The 16,938-nt window shown below is 41.2% G+C and overlaps 1 protein-coding gene across 1 annotated transcript in view; it reads left to right on the top strand.

Moving 5' to 3' along the window:
- The first annotated feature begins 1,300 nt into the window (after positions 1-1,300).
- Positions 1,301-16,938, top strand: part of LOC117384720 (vasoactive intestinal polypeptide receptor 2-like) — a 35,370-nt gene continuing 19,732 nt past the window's right edge. The window contains exons 1-2 of the mRNA XM_055228368.1: positions 1,301-1,370; positions 5,674-5,782. Coding sequence (XP_055084343.1) covers positions 1,326-1,370; positions 5,674-5,782 — 154 coding nt within the window. The 5' untranslated portion in view covers positions 1,301-1,325. The remainder of the gene's footprint in view (positions 1,371-5,673; positions 5,783-16,938) is intronic.

The raw sequence follows: 16,938 nt of genomic DNA, 5'->3' as shown, positions 1-16,938 counted from the left end.
TATATGATCACATAAATTTGAATCCTGTTTTTCACATGTTCCTTAAGTGTTTGTTCTGATCTTATGATGTGCTTCTTTCACAGGGCTAACATATCATTAGTTTACAGTTTTCTGACATAAAAATGAACATAATTTTCACAATAAGAGCTCACCATACCTGGTTTCTGGCACGTGTTTTTGTAGTCCACTGAAATGGGGCATTTCAGGCAGCTTATTTCTTTATTTATTTGAGTATGTGGATGTCTCCCTTTGTTTCTCCTTCAAAGTTTTTCTAAACATATTTTTTACTATTTGTTTATAAACTAGTGCCAACTGTGTTGTTACAGTCTGATACGCTGCCTGCTCTCAATAGGTTGGGTTCTACCCACAGTATAAAGGAGCACTGTCATTTTTCTGGTGACCTGCCATTAAACTTCTTCCATTCATTCAATTAGAGGTGCTTTATAGCCAAAAATACTTTGTCACCGGCTTGTCTTCATGGAGATACAATGCCAGTAAGGCCATTGGGTGGAACATTCCAAACAAAAAATTACCATATAGACAATTTGACAGACCCTGCACCAAAAAAGTTACATAGTTCACCTTTAACATTGTGCCAGAGGCAGAATTCTGTGATAGAAGAAGATGTAGATGTTTTGATCTGATTTATTGTTAATATCTCTGTTATTATTTTGCCTATTAACACTACACAAAGAACTGGAACAAAGTTTAACATTGTCTTTGCAGCACAAAATTAATAATAATAATAATAATAATTCACAAAATTATTGTAGGCAATATCTTTAAAATGCATTATTTACAAAGGTGTGAATGCTGTCACAAGCCATACATTCACCTTCCCTCTATGTAACTGCAACTCCTCCAACTTTTCCTGTGCAACCACCAGGCGACACACATCAATCATACATGGAACTATTATACTGGACTTTATGATGTAATGAATTTTTTTTTTATTGTTTTTCTTGCATGTGGCTTTAAACATGTGTTATGTGTTTAAACATTAAAGGGCTGCTCTGTGCTTTTATTCAAATCTGGTCTCAGTTGTTCCGGTTAGAGTCATTTTTGTTGCTTTTATTCTGATGTATGCCTGTCCCCGGTGTGTCAGTGGACGCTACTCTCCACTAGAGGGCTCCAGGCTCCAGTTGCACCCGGAGCCCTGACACACACGGCCCGCTCCTCTGCACACCGCTGGTGTTTGGACGTAGACGCTGGTGTTCCGCGTGCAGGTGGAGAAGATGGTGGGGGAGATGCTGCTGGAGGATGAGTGACCTCTGGAGCGGGATGGTGACGGTCTGCGCCTCCTTCAGACGCGCGCTGAGGTCAACATGAGAAGTTTGGCGCTTTTCATTTTAGGTTTCTGTCCTTTCGCGGTAAGATACAGTTTGCTTCACTGCTCCGTTACTTTTTGTTGAAACTTTATACAGAATAATGGTAATTAGACTCCTGTTAGTCGTTTAATTTGAGATGTGTCAAACCATTTTCTCTGTGAGCTACTTTTACAAAACTAAAATGCCAGAGAGCTGCTCCTTTTAGAGTTTGCGCTTCATTTAGCGCCAGTATAAATGTGACGCTGGGCTTAGATGAGGTGTCTTTAGAACAGCCATCATCTGCGTCAGTGCACATGACACATGTCTAATGTGTCCACTGATTGAACATAATAACAGGCATATGATGAATCATAGTCATGTCTAATAGACATGTGATGCAGGAGCCCGGTGACTTGTGGGTAGGAAAGCAGACCTGGAGTGGAGTGGATCAATATATAGTCAATAACAATCACACCACTATTTATACAAACTGCATTGCAAATCAATATATTCATTTGTACTGGCATAATATGCGCAAATATACTGAGCCATTTTGGACTCAAACTGGAGAAGCCTGGACCAACAGAGCTGATTCAGATTTGTACAGGGTCAGTCAGTGTTTGTTTCTTTAAAAATGTGTCACCTCATTGCACCTCATTTATGCCGCTGAGCTTTCAGTAATGTTGTTTTCTATAGAATTATGCATCTAAAAACCATGAGTGACATATGAGCTCTACACATGTGTAATGTACTACACATAACACATGAAGAGACACAACAGCAGCAACACACAGGACAGACAGTACTTAAGAACAGATTGTTTGGATATAATTCAAAACTATTTAATTATACTTTTGCCGTGACTGACTGCACTCCACTGGTGTGAAGAATCAAATTATTCAGTGTCATATTTATAATCCTTCGGAGAGATACTCAGAATGTGATGAAGAGATAGTGGTAACACACATCAACCACACACAACAACACACAGGCACAAATCAACCACACACTACCACAAAACAACTACAGAATAACAACACACAACCATAAAACAACCACACAACACACAGCCACAAAACAACCACACAACAATCATACAACAACCACACAATAACAACACACAGCCACAAAACAACCACACACAACAACACACAGGCACAAAACAACCACACACAGCCACAAAACAACCACACACAGCCACAAAACAACCACACACAGCCACAAAACAACCACACAACAATCATACAACAACCACACAACAACAACACACAGCCACAAAACAACCACACACAGCCACAAAACAACCACACACAGCCACAAAACAACCACACAACAATCATACAACAACCACACACAACAACACACAGCCACAAAACAACCACATACAGCCACAAAACAACCACACACAACCACACATAGACTTGAAAGTAGTTATAATATGATACAAGTTAAAGGTGCACTGTGTAACTTTTCTAGTGTAGGGTCGACCACCTGCTTTTTTCCAGAGAGACATAATCACTTTGTCTTGAATAGTTTAATGCCATACTGTGGAACAAGACCAGATGAAGCCAGTGGGCCAAGTTGCAGGTCAAACGAATGAATGCAGGATTTGAGAGTAGAGTTGATTGTAACTGCACATTTTAGGCAGTGAAAGCATCTCAGGTGAGAAATGTGCTTTTTGGGTGTGCAGAGTGTGAATTGGCCTGTGAGGATGAAGTCTAAAGGATTAAAAAAAAAAATGACTTTGGCAAATGTTATCAATGAAATCTGTTACTCAAAGTAGAAGCAATAACCCTTTATTCTAATATCCTGAGCTTAAGTAGACTCCCTGTTGGCCTATTACGTCTTAACTGACAGCTGATTTGCATGTGGTTCAACCCTCTGTGGTGCTATGGGCTGTGTTTATACATATATAGGCTACCATGAAAATTAATAGGATCTAGTCTCTACACATATTTTAAAATTGATATAACATGATCAAATATTAGGCATACTACTACATGCTTGTAATCTGCATTTACACATTCCAACAAAATTAAACTGTTTATGTTATGTTGATCCAAACAAATATTTAGTGGATCTACATAAAATGAAGGCCTTGACCTTATCAGTCTAGATGAACAGACATGACTTTTATTTAATCTCATTATCATTGTGTTCAGTGTAGCTCTCCCACAGTGGGCTCTAGTGAGAGTTGTGAGCGATCGATTGGGCCAGAAAGCTGTCTCTCTGCTGGGACAGTGGGACAGTGGGACAAAACAAGGACAGGGCAGGGTCAGGCTGAGGGTGCATGACCTGTGTGTGACCTTAAAGGAGCTGTATGTAGTCTATGCTCTTAATGTTATAAAGCAGACATATTGTCCTTGTGTCTACTACAGAGTTGTAATCTATGACACTCGTGGATCATTATGTGATAATTTGGACATTTTAAGTGGAGACACTACAGGCAAAGTTCATTTTTTTCATTGTTGGTTGGTCAGTTTGGTCTCTTATCATAGAAGCTTTCACTTCAAGACGACGAAATTGTCCATTTTGCAACAAAATATGTAGCCAGAGTTATATGGGACAGTGTAACTTCAAAGGCTGTTTTCTCCAAATGTATTTTTCTCCCCAAAGAGACATAAGGATCAGTCTTAAAGTAGCACCTACATACACCAAACTTTACAATCTTGTACTTAAGATTTTGACAAAATGTACTGAAGGATTTTTTTATATCTAATTCCAAGTGTGGTTTATTAAAGTTTTAACCCAAAAAAATGAAACTTTAATTTTTAGGCACGTTTTCAGTCAGATCTAGTTTACTCAAATACTGAAAAATTAAACCTTTATGTTTCTGTTTCGAATGTTCCAAAATTTGTAACATGAAGTACCTTATGTTTCTATAAAAATATTACATGATGAAAAACTTGAAATAAATTGTTTTCTTACACTTGTGTGAGTAAACTAGAGAAGAAGTTTTACATTGATATCTCTAAATGTAAGATTTTTTTTTTCCTATACAGTACACCAGCAGTGTCTCACCTTCATAATCATAATAATCATCTAAAATAACTTAAATGAAACAAGTCTGCTGACTTCCGCATTAGAAAACTGTGGTGCCCAGTGGGAGCCGTAAACATGTCACAGCAAAGAGTCTTGATGCTGTCGGCCCCTCCTGCACATCACATGTAAGCGAGTAGTAAAATTGGGCGAGTACCAGTGGAGGTGAAAACAGGAGTTGGGTGGCAAAAGTGCATCTTGAAAATAGGTCATTATAGATTGTTAAAACATGCACAAATCACTCCAAATACAACTTCGGGTGAGTGAGTGGTGAGGGGAAACAACTATACCATGCTGAAAAGTTCTGAAAAGTTAATTTTGCAGAATAGATCTGCTTTAAAAGCTTTGTTACCTCGTCAAACACATTAGTAGCTGCCTTTTGTTTCATTCACACACGTTTGAGTAATCTTTTATAATAATCTGTCTAACTCTCCAGAGCTCAGAAAGTTATTTTCCACCTTGTTATGTCATGTAGTGGCAGTTTTCAAGTTCACAGCTCCTTTTACCTTTTGTTTAGTAAAGATTGGAAATTTCAAGGCTAATATTATGTAAATGATTCTAGTGAAGGTGCATGGAGTTTAAAAACACAGTGGAGCACTTCCTGTACTACCACATCATGACATCACAAGGTGGAACAGAGTGTTTTCAGTTTGAGAGAAGAACTCAGCCTAGAATTGCAAGGTTTGTGCAAAGGAAACAAAACACATCTCCAGGTATGTTTTTCATGAGGAAACAACATTATTACATAGATATGAAAATTGCGTAATATGGGACCTTTCTCTTTTTTTTTTTTTGTCACTGTAGCACTGTGTTTTGGAACTATAGCCTCTAAATGAACCCTTTTTGTTCACTGTAAATGTAAAAACATCCCTGCAGACTATAGTATCATTGTACATATAGTGGGTAATGTGCTGTGTTGATCAGCAGCAGATTTGTGAACGTAATCAGATGTGTGGGCGTCTGTAGTCATTAGCACCTCTCATGTTTACAGTGTGACTCACCGCCCACACACAGGGCACAGTCTCATCAGCCGCCCCGCACACGTTATGTAAATAGTATGTATAAATGCATGAGATCATTTCAGATATTGGTGAGTATGATTGGGCTGACTCGATACTACGATGATAATAAAAACGCTCGTAGTACTATCTTTTATATTCCCATGTGGTTTATCAGTTCATATTTCAGTCTTTTTGTCAATTCTTCCATTTTAGTTTTCTTCAAAAAGAATCGACGAATCACAAATCATGATTATATTTTTTAACATAATCTTAAGTATGTTTAACTTTGCTTTTGTGTGGAGTAACAGAGATTTGTCTTTGGGCAGGCGCAAGGCCGACACCCCACCTGTCACTTTCTCCTGGAGCTGGAGCGCGACCGGGCGGACTGCGGGACCCGACTGAAGGAGCAGGACGGGGCAGGAGAGACAGGTGAGGGTGGGTGGCGGTGAGTAGGGTGGTAAAGACATGTGTGGGGCGAGTGGCAAAGTGATAGAGTGAGTGAGACAGGTCGGGGGGTTGTAATGTTTGGAAAGAGTAAGATGGGTGAGACAGGTGAGGGGCAGGTGTCATAGCAGTAGGGCAGGTCAGACAGGTGAGGGAGCAGTAGACACGCACAAGACAGGTGAGGGGCAGGTCTAAATAAATTCCGTTTGTTTAAATGCTTTTCAGTTGTTCTCATTCATGGTTAATATCTCTGTAATTATTGGGTAAAGCCACAACTGAATCTGAAATAGCATTTACCGTATTTTCCGAGTTATAAGTCGCACTTTTTTCATGGTTTGGCCTGAGATTTATACTCAGATGCGACTTATATCTGAAATTATTAGAATATATCATTTTACATCTTTGTTATTGTTACACTGACAACCCCTCGAGGGCACTCTAGGTTTGTACCAGTATCTACTACTCCTGTACCACTGGAAATGTAAAATTTCAACATTACGGTAATTTAAAAAACATCAAAGAAAGACTGAACAAAAATGCCTCCTAAAAGAAAATCATATTCTGCTGAGTGTGATGACGGCCTCGTGGAAGCGGAGGCTACCTCCAGAGCAGGCGGAGTTGTTCAGAAGCGACACCGAGGATGAAGAATTCAATGGATTTAGTGATTTGGAGAGAAATCCAGAGTAAACTTCTTAGCTTGTTTTTTATGCTTTAGTTATCAGATTAACTGTCAGATTAACTGTTAATATCTTACATTAACATACGTACACACGTATTCAGTTTGCTGTTAATGCTTCATGTACCTGAATAAATATAAATGTGTTACATTAGTGTGCTGTACTGATATTCAGCCTGTTGTTCTCTATTTATTGTTATTATTATAACTTGGCTTTAAAGACAAAAATGTCTGTTCTTGGTGTCGAATTTTGTAAAATAAATTTCCTCCAAAAATGCGACTTATAGTCCAGTGTGACTTATATATGTTTTTTCTTCATTATTAATCATTTTTTGGCTTGTGCGACTTATATTTCAGAGCATTCATAACAATAATTAAAGCCGCAAGCGGCGATGATGGCCCTCGCCCCCCGTGCGACCGCCCCCCGCGCGACCGCCCCCCATTGCGACCGCCCGATGCCAGCCACTGCCCCCACGCACCATTTTCCCCGCCCGGCCACCCCACGGCCGCAATCCGCCCCCCTTCACACAGTTTCTATATAAATATGTGTGACTAACACATTACAATGGCTGTGCAAGGCGTTGAACCGGCAACCGCGTACATAATACAGGTATGGTGTAATTGACTTTTTTGCCCCTTTTAATGCCCACAATTATCTCTCCAAGTTTCATGCCAATCGGACAAAGTTGAGTATTTTACCAATACTGTAGAGGGCGCTATAGTGTTCATTTAGATAACAATTAATAGTGCATTCTATTAATACCCTGATATCACATTTGTGATGAGAATTTCAGCTGTCTAGAACCACGTATGTGCGTGTAAGAAATTTTTTAATGTTTTTTTTTTTTGAGTATTCGCGCCCCTGGTGGCCAAACGTGGAAAATGACTCATGGCCATAATGTAATTTTTTGTTTCTTCTGATGCCACCGATTTATTCCCCGAATTTCAAAGGAATCCGATAATGTTGGCGATTCACCCCTATGGTAGGGGGCGCTATAGTGTTTATTTTGATTAAAATTAATATTGCATTCCATTCATGCCCCAATCTCGCATATGTGATGTGAATGTGAGCTCTGTAGGGCAATGCCTGTGGTCGTGAGAGGACATCGAAAAAACAGGAAACGAAGGCGTATTTCGGTGGCGGCGTACGGGCGAACCGTGTGGAATTTGGAGAAAACGTGGATAACTTCTGAAAACCCATGTGTCTGGATGTGGCATGTGAAATCTGAGCTCATTTGGACCAAAAACCTGAGACTAGTAGCGTTTTGAAAACACGCTGCGAATGAAGCGGCGAATTTTTGATCCAAAATGGCCGATTTCCTGTCTGTCATAGAGCAGTGCTTCAATTCATATTTATGCTTGTCCCCCCATTCTCTATCACTGTTCTGATTTTTGTATGTGTTTTCCAAAATAAACTAGACTCCTCTCCCATAGGGGTGAAATTTTAGGTGGCGCCGTCGAGTCAGGGGGCATGGGACATTTTGCCGACACCAATTTTATGAAATTTTTCGCAGAGCCGGTCGATTCTATACCCCCATGTGAGACTTTTCGTGAATGTTCAGGGGGTGAAAAATGCGATTGTTTTGGCGGAAAAACGAAGAACAATGTTAATATGCAGTGTGGTCCTGGGCTGTGTGGCCCTGACTCTATATGAGAGGGGTCTGTGGCTTTGCACCGGCAACCGTGTACATAATACAGGTATGGTGTAATGGACTTTTTTGACCCTTTTAATGCTCACAATTATCTCCCCAAGTTTCATGCCAATCGGACAAAGTTGTGTATTTTCCCAATACTGTAGGGGGCGCTATAGTGTTCATTTACATAACAATTAATAGTGCATTCTATTAATACCCTGATATCACATGTGTGATGAGAATTTCAGCTGTCTAGAACCATGTATGTGCGTGTAAGAAATTTTTTAATGATTTTTTTTTTAGTATTTGCGCCCCTGGTGGCCAACCGTGGAAAATGACTCATGGCCATAATGTAATTTTTTGTTTCTTCTGATGCCATTGATTTATTCCCCGAATTTCGTAGGAATCCGATAATGTTGGCGTTTCACCCCTATGGTAGGGGGCGCTATAGTGTTCATTTTTATTACAATTAATAATCCATTTTATTAATACCCTCATATCACACGTGTGATGTGAATTTGAGCTGTGTAGACCAATGCATGTGCGTGTCAGACATTTTTAAATGATTTTTTTTGGAGTCTTTGCGCCCCTGGTGGCCAAGTGTGAAAAATGACGTATGCCCGTAATATAATTTTTTGGTCCACGTCATGCCCCCAATTTATTCCCCAAATTTCGTAGGAATCCGATAATGTTTGCGTTTCACCCCTATGGTAGGGGGCGCTATAGTGTTCATTTTGATTAAAATTAATATTGCATTCCATTCATGCCCCAATCTCGCATATGTGATGTGAATGTGAGCTCTGTAGGGCAATGCCTGTGGTCGTGAGAGGACATCGAAAAAACAGGAAACGAAGGCGTATTTCGGTGGCGGCGTACGGGCGAACCGTGTGGAATTTGGAGAAAACGTGGATAACTTTTGAAAACCCATGTGTCTGGATGCGGCATGTGAAATCTGAGCTCATTTGGACCAAAAACCTGAGACTAGTAGGGTTTTGAAAATACGCAACGAAAAATTTGGCGAATTTTCGATTCAATATAGCCGACTTCCTGTCTGTCATAGAGCAGTGCTTCAATTCATATTTATGCTTGTCCCCCCATTCTCTATCACTGTTCTGATTTTTGTGTGTGTTTTCCAAAATAAACCAGGCTCCTCTCACATAGGGGTGAAATTTTAGGTGGCGCCGTCGAGTCAGGGGGCATGGGACATTTTGCCGACACCAATTTTATTAAATTTTTCGCAGAGCCGGACGATTCTATACCCCCATGTGAGACTTTTCGTGAATGTTCAAGGGGTGAAAAATGCGATTGTTTTGGCAGAAAAACGAAGAACAATGTTAATATGCAGTGTGGCCCTGGGCTGTGTGGCCCTGACTCTATATGAGAGGGGTCTGTGGCTTTGCACCGGCAACCACGTACATAATACAGGTATGGTGTAATTGACTTTTTTGACCCTTTTAATGCCCCCAATTATCTCCCCAAGTTTCATGCCAATCGGACAAAGTTGTGTATTTTACCAATACTGTAGGGGGCGCTATAGTGTTCATTTACATAACAATTAATAGTGCATTCTATTAATACCCTGATATCACATGTGTGATGAGAATTTCAGCTGTCTAGAACCATGTATGTGCGTGTAAGAAATTTTTTAAGGATTTTTTTTTTGTATTTGCGCCCCTGGTGGCCAACCGTGGAAAATGACTCATGGCCATAATGTAATTTTTTGTTTCTTCTGATGCCATTGATTTATTCCCCGAATTTCGTAGGAATCCGATAATGTTGGCGTTTCACCCCTATGGTAGGGGGCGCTATAGTGTTCATTTTTATTACAATTAATAATCCATTTTATTAATATCCTCACATCACACGTGTGATGTGAATTTGAGCTGTGTAGACCAATGCATGTGCGTGTCAGAAATTTTTTTATGATTTTTTTTTTTTAGTATTTGCGCCCCTGGTGGCCAACCGTGGAAAATGAGTCATGGCCATAATGTAATTTTTTGTTTCTTGTGATGCCACTGATTTATTCCCCGAATTTCGTAGGAATCCGATAATGTTGGCGTTTCACCCCTATGGTAGGGGGCGCTATAGTGTTCATTTTTATTACAATTAATAATCCATTTTATTAATACCCTCATATCACACGTGTAATGTGAATTTGAGCTGTGTAGACCAATGCATGTGCGTGTCAGGCATTTTTAAATGATTTTTTTTGGAGTCTTTGCGCCCCTGGTGGCCAAGTGTGAAAAATAACCTATGCCCGTAATATTATTTTTTGGTCCACGTCATGCCCCCAATTTATTTCCCGAATTTCGTAGGAATCCGATAATGTTTGCGTTTCACCCCTATGGTAGGGGGCGCTATAGTGTTCATTTTGATTAAAATTAATATTGCATTCCGCTCATGCCACAATCTCGCATATGTGATGTGAATGTGAGCTCTGTAGGGCAATGCCTGTGGTCGTGAGAGGACATCGAAAAAACAGGAAACGAAGGCATATTTCGGTGGCGGCGTACGGGCGAACCGTGTGGAATTTGGAGAAAACGTGGATAACTTTTGAAAACCCATGTGTGTGGATGTGGCATGTGAAATCTGAGCTCATTTGGACCAAAAACCTGAGACTAGTAGCGTTTTGAAAACACGCTGCGAAAAATTTGGCGAATTTTCGATTCAATATAGCCGACTTCCTGTCCGTCCTAGGGCCACACTATGATTGGCTTTTTTGCTTGTCTGCATGAGCTCTATCACTGGTGTGAATTTCGTCAAGCTAGGGCGAAAAATGCGTGTCGGCTCCCAATTCATTTTAAAATTTTGAATTTTCTAGGTGGCGCTGTCGAGCCAGTGTGCGTGGGTCATTTTCGTGATGCATATTTTCTTGAATTTTTTGCCAAGCCGGTCGATTTGATACCCCCATGTGAGACTTTTCGTTGACGTTCAGGGGGTGAAAATTGCGATCCCAGGGGGGGAAAAAAAATAATAATTAAAGCCGCAAGCGGCGATGATGGCCCTCGCCCCCCGCGCGACCGCCTCCCTGCACGACCGCCTCCCCACGCGACCGCCCGGGGCCGGCCACCGCCCCCCCACGCACCATTTCCCCCGCCACCCCACGCCCGCAATCCGCCCCCCTTCACACAGTTTCTATATAAATATGTGTGACCCACACATTATAATGGAGGTACACGCCGTTGAACCGGCAACCTCGTGCACAATACAGGTATAGTGTAATGGACTTTTTTGCCTCTTTTGAGGTCCACAATGATATCACCAACTTTCATGCCAATCGGACAAAGTTGTGTTTTTTACCAATACTGTAGGGGGCGCTATGGAGGTCACTGGCCACATGTTTATTATGGTTCTCTATTCACAGTTTTAATCCGCATCAGTGATTAGAGCTTTTTAGGCTGATCCATGTGTCTGTGAGAAGGAATCAAATATGCAGGAAAGCAGTCATATTCTGACAGTGTGCTGTGCATAAACCAGAAAGAATATCCCCAAAACATGGATGATTATTGACAATAATCATGTGTACATGCTGTATGTGGAGTTTGAGGAAATTTGGATGAAAAACCTAGGACTAGATAGGTTTCATTTGCACTTAAGGAAAAGTCGTGTAGGAATTTAAATCCAATGACGAAGTCATATTTTGAGGGCATCCTACTCATGAACCATAAAGAATATCCCCAAAACGTGGATGATTATTGACAATCGACATATGTACATGCTGTATGTGGAGTTTGATGTAATTCGGATGAAAAACCTAGGAGTAGATATAATTCATAGACATGCAAGTCAAAGTGCCAAGTGCCAATTTCTTTTCAATTCATTGCGCCCCTGGTGGCCAACAGTGGAAAATAACCCATGACCATAATGTAATTTTTTGTTTCTTCTGATGCCACCGATTTATTCCCCGAATTTCGTAGGAATCCGATAATGTTGGCGTTTCACCCCTATGGTAGGGGGCGCTATAGTGTTCATTTTTACTACAATTAATAATCCATTTTATTAATACCCTCAAATCACACGTGTGATATGAATTTGAGCTGTGTAGACCAATGCATGTGCGTGTCAGACTATTTTCTGGATGTGGCATGTGAAATCTGAGCTCATTTGGACCAAAAACCTGAGACTAGTAGCGTTTTGAAAACACGCAGCGAATGAAGCGGCGAATTTTTGATCCAAAATGGCCGACTTCCTGTCTGTCATAGAGCAGTACTTCAATTCATATTTATGCTTGTCCCCCCATTCTCTATCACTGTTCTGATTTTTGTGTGTGTTTTCCAAAATAAACCAGGCTCCTCTCCCATAGGGGTGAAATTTTAGGTGGCGCCGTCGAGTCAGGGGGCATGGGACATTTTGCCAACACCAATTTTATGAAATTTTTCGCAGAGCCGGTCGATTCTATACCCCCATGTGAGACTTTTCGTGAATGTTCAGGGGGTGAAAAATGCGATTGTTTTGGCAGAAAAACGAAGAACAATGTTAATATGCAGTGTGGCCCTGAGCTGTGTGGCCCTGACTCCATATGAGAGGGGTCTGTGGCTTTGCACCGGCAACCACGTACATAATACAGGTATGGTGTAATATACTTTTTTGACCCTTTTAATGCTCACAATTATCTCCCCAAGTTTCATGCCAATCGGACAAAGTTGTGTATTTTACCAATACTGTAGGGGGCGCTATAGTGTTCATTTAGATAACAATTAATAGTGCATTCTATTAATACCCTGATATCACATGTGTGATGAGAATTTCAGCTGTCTAGAACCATGTATGTGCGTATAAGAAATTTTTTAATTTTTTTTTTTTTTTGTATTTGCGCCACTGGTGGCCAACCGTGGAAAATGGCTCATGGCCATAATGTAATTTTTTGTTTCTTCTGATGTCACTGATTTATTCCCCGAATTTCGTAGGAATCCGATAATGTTGGCGTTTCACCCCTATGGTAGGGGGCGCTATAGTGTTCATTTTTATTACAATTAATAATCCATTTTATTAATACCCTCATATCACATGGGTGATTTTAATTTGAGCTGTGTAGACCAATGCATGTGCGTGTCAGACATTTTTAAATGATTTTATTTGGAGTCTTTGCGCCCCCGGTGGCCAAGTGTGAAAAAAGACCTATGCCCGTAATATTATTTTTTGGTCCACGTCATGCCCCCAATTTATTTCCCGAATTTCGTAGGAATCCGATAATGTTGGCGTTTCACCCCTATGGTAGGGGGCGCTATAGTGTTCATTTTTATTACAATTAATAATCCATTTTATTAATACCCTCATATCACACGGGTGATTTTAATTTGAGCTGTCTAGACCAATGCATGTGCGTGTCAGACATTTTTCAATGATTTTATTTGGAGTCTTTGCGCCCCTGGTGGCCAAGTGTGAAAAATGACCTATGCCCGTAATATTATTTTTTGGTCCACGTCATGCCCCCAATTTATTCCCCGAATTTCGTAGGAATCCGATAATGTTTGCGTTTCACCCCTATGGTAGGAGGCGCTATAGTGTTCATTTTGATTAAAATTAATATTGCATTCCACTCATGCCACAATCTCGCATATGTGATGTGAATGTGAGCTCTGTAGGGCAATGCCTGTGGTCGTGAGAGGACATCGAAAAAACAGGAAACGAAGGCGTATTTCGGTGGCGGTGTACGGGCGAACCGTGTGGAATTCGGAGAAAACGTGGATAACTTTTGAAAACCCATGTGTCTGGATGTGGCATGTGAAATCTGAGCTCATTTGGACCAAAAACCTGAGACTAGTAGCGTTTTGAAAACACGCAGCGAATGAAGCGGCGAATTTTTGATCCAAAATGGCCGACTTCCTGTCTGTCATAGAGCAGTACTTCAATTCATATTTATGCTTGTCCCCCCATTTTCTATCACTGTTCTGATTTTTGTGTGTGTTTTCCAAAATAAACCAGGCTCCTCTCCCATAGGGGTGAATTTTTAGGTGGCGCTGTCGAGTCAGGGGGCATGGAACATTTTGCCGACACCAATTTTATGAAATTTTTCGCAGAGCCGGTCGATTCTATACCCCCATGTGAGACTTTTTGTGAATGTTCAGGGGGTGAAAAATGCGATTGTATTGGCGGAAAAACGAAGAACAATGTTAATATGCAGTGTGGCCCTGAGCTGTGTGGCCCTGACTCCATATGAGAGGGGTCTGTGGCTTTGCACCGGCAACCACGTACATAATACAGGTATAGTGTAATTGACTTTTTTGACCCTTTTAATGCCCACAATTATCTCCCCAAGTTTCATGCCAATCGGACAAAGTTGTGTATTTTACCAATACTGTAGGGGGCGCTATAGTGTTCATTTAGATAACAATTAATAGTGCATTCTATTAATACACTAATATCACACGTGTGATGTGAATTTGAGCTGTGTAGACCAATGCATGTGCGTGTCAGAAATTTTTTTATGATTTTTTTTTTAGTATTTGCGCCCCTGGTGGCCAACCGTGGAAAATGACTCATGGCCATAATGTAATTTTTTGTTTCTTCTGATGCCACTGATTTATTCCCTGAATTTCGTAGGAATCCGATAATATTCGCGTTTCACCCCTATGATAGGGGGCGCTATAGTGTTCATTTTTATTACAATTAATAATCCATTTTATTAATACCCTCATATCACACGTGTGATGTGAATTTGAGCTGTGTAGACCAATGCATGTGCGTGTCAGGCATTTTTAAATGATTTTTTTTGGAGTCTTTGCGCCCCTGGTGGCCAAGTGTGAAAAATGACCTATGCCCTTAATATTATTTTTTGGTCCACGTCATGCCCCCAATTTATTTCCCGAATTTCGTAGGAATCCGATAATGTTTGCGTTTCACCCCTATGGTAGGGGGCGCTATAGTGTTCATTTTGATTAAAATTAATATTGCATTCCACTCATGCCCCAATCTCGCATATGTGATGTGAATGTGAGCTCTGTAGGGCAATGCCTGTGGTCGTGAGAGGACATCGAAAAAACAGGAAACGAAGGCGTATTTCGGTGGCGGCGTACGGGCGAACCGTGTGGAATTTGGAGAAAACATGGATAACTTTTGAAAACCCATGTGTCTGGATGTGGCATGTGAAATCTGAGCTCATTTGGACCAAAAACCTGAGACTAGTAGCGTTTTGAAAACACGCTGCGAAAAATTTGGCGAATTTTCGATTCAATATAGCCGACTTCCTGTCCGTCCTAGGGCCACACTATGATTGGCTTTTTTGCTTGTCTCCATGAGCTCTATCACTGGTGTGAATTTCGTCGAGTTAGGGCGAAAAATGCGTGTCGGCTCCCAATTCATTTTAAAATTTTGAATTTTCTAGGTGGCGCTGTCGAGCCAGTGTGTGTGGGTCATTTTCGTGATGCATATTTTCTTGAATTTTTTGCCAAGCCGGTCGATTTGATACCCCCATGTGAGACTTTTCGTTGACGTTCAGGGGGTGAAAATTGCGATCCCAGGGGGAGAAAAAAAATAATAAGAAGAAGAAGAAACCCAGGAAGAACAATGCCCCTCGCCATCACTTCGTGAGTGGCGAGGGCCAATTAAAGCCGCAAGCGGCGATGATGGCCCTCGCCCCCCGCGCGACCGCCCCCCCATGCGACCGCCCGGGGCCGGCCACCGCCCCCACGCACCATTTTCCCCGCCCGGCCACCCCACGGCTGCAATCCGCCCCCCTTTCTATATAAATATGTGTAACCAACACATGACAATGGCTGTGCAAGGCGTTGAACCGGCAACTGCGTACATAATACAGGTATGGTGTAATTGACTTTTTTGCCTCTTTTAATGCCCAAAATTATCTCCCCAAGTTTCATGCTAATCGGACAAAGTTGAGTAGACAAAGTTGCGTGTAAGAAATTTTTTAATGATTTTTTTTTTGAGTGTTTGCGCCCCTGGTGGCCAAATGTGGAAAATGAATCATGCCCATAATGTAATTTTTTGTTTCTTCTGATGCCGTCGATTTATTCCGTGAATTTCGAAGGAATCCGATAATATTGGCGATTCACCCTTATGGTAGGGGGCGCTATAGTGTTCATTTTGATTAAAATTAATATTGCATTCCATTCATGCCCCAATCACACATATGTGATGTGAATGTGAGCTCTGTAGGGCAATGCCTGTGGCCGTGAGAGGACATTGAAAAAACAGGAAACAAAGGCGTTTTCGGTGGCGGCGTACGGGCGAACCGTGTGGAATTTGGAGAAAACGTGGATAAGTTATGAAAACCCATGTGTCTGGATGTGGCATGTGAAATCTGAGCTCATTTGGACCAAAAACCTGAGACTAGTAGCGTTTTGAAAACACGCTGCAAATGAAGTGGTGAATTTTTGATCCAAAATGGCCAACTTCCTGTCTGTCATAGAGCAGTACTTCAATTCATTTTTATGCTTGTCCGATGGTGCTCTATCACTGTTCCGAATTTTGTGAATGTATTCCAAAATTAAACAGGCTCCTCTCCCATAGGGGTGAAGTTTTAGGTGGCGCTGTCGAGTCAGGGGGCATGGGACATTTTCCCGACCCATGTGAGACTTTTCGTGAATGTTCAGGGGGTGAAAAATGCGATTGTTTTGGCGGAAAAACGAAGAACAATGTTAATATGCAGTGTGGCCCTGGGCTGTGTGGCCCTGACTCTATATGAGAGGGGTCTGTGGCTTTGCACCGGCAACCACGTACATAATACAGGTATGGTGTAATTGACTTTTTTGACCCTTTTAATGCCCACAATTATCTCCCCAAGTTTCATGCCAATCGGACAAAGTTGTGTATTTTACCAATACTGTAGGGGGCGCTATAGTGTTCATTTAGATATCAATTAATAGTGCATTCTATTAATA

The sequence above is a fragment of the Periophthalmus magnuspinnatus genome, chromosome 17 (assembly GCF_009829125.3).
Source record: "Periophthalmus magnuspinnatus isolate fPerMag1 chromosome 17, fPerMag1.2.pri, whole genome shotgun sequence".
Taxonomy (NCBI): Eukaryota; Metazoa; Chordata; class Actinopteri; order Gobiiformes; family Gobiidae; genus Periophthalmus; species Periophthalmus magnuspinnatus.
The sequence above is the reverse complement of the archived record's forward strand: the minus strand, read 5'-3'. Positions and strand labels throughout refer to the sequence as shown.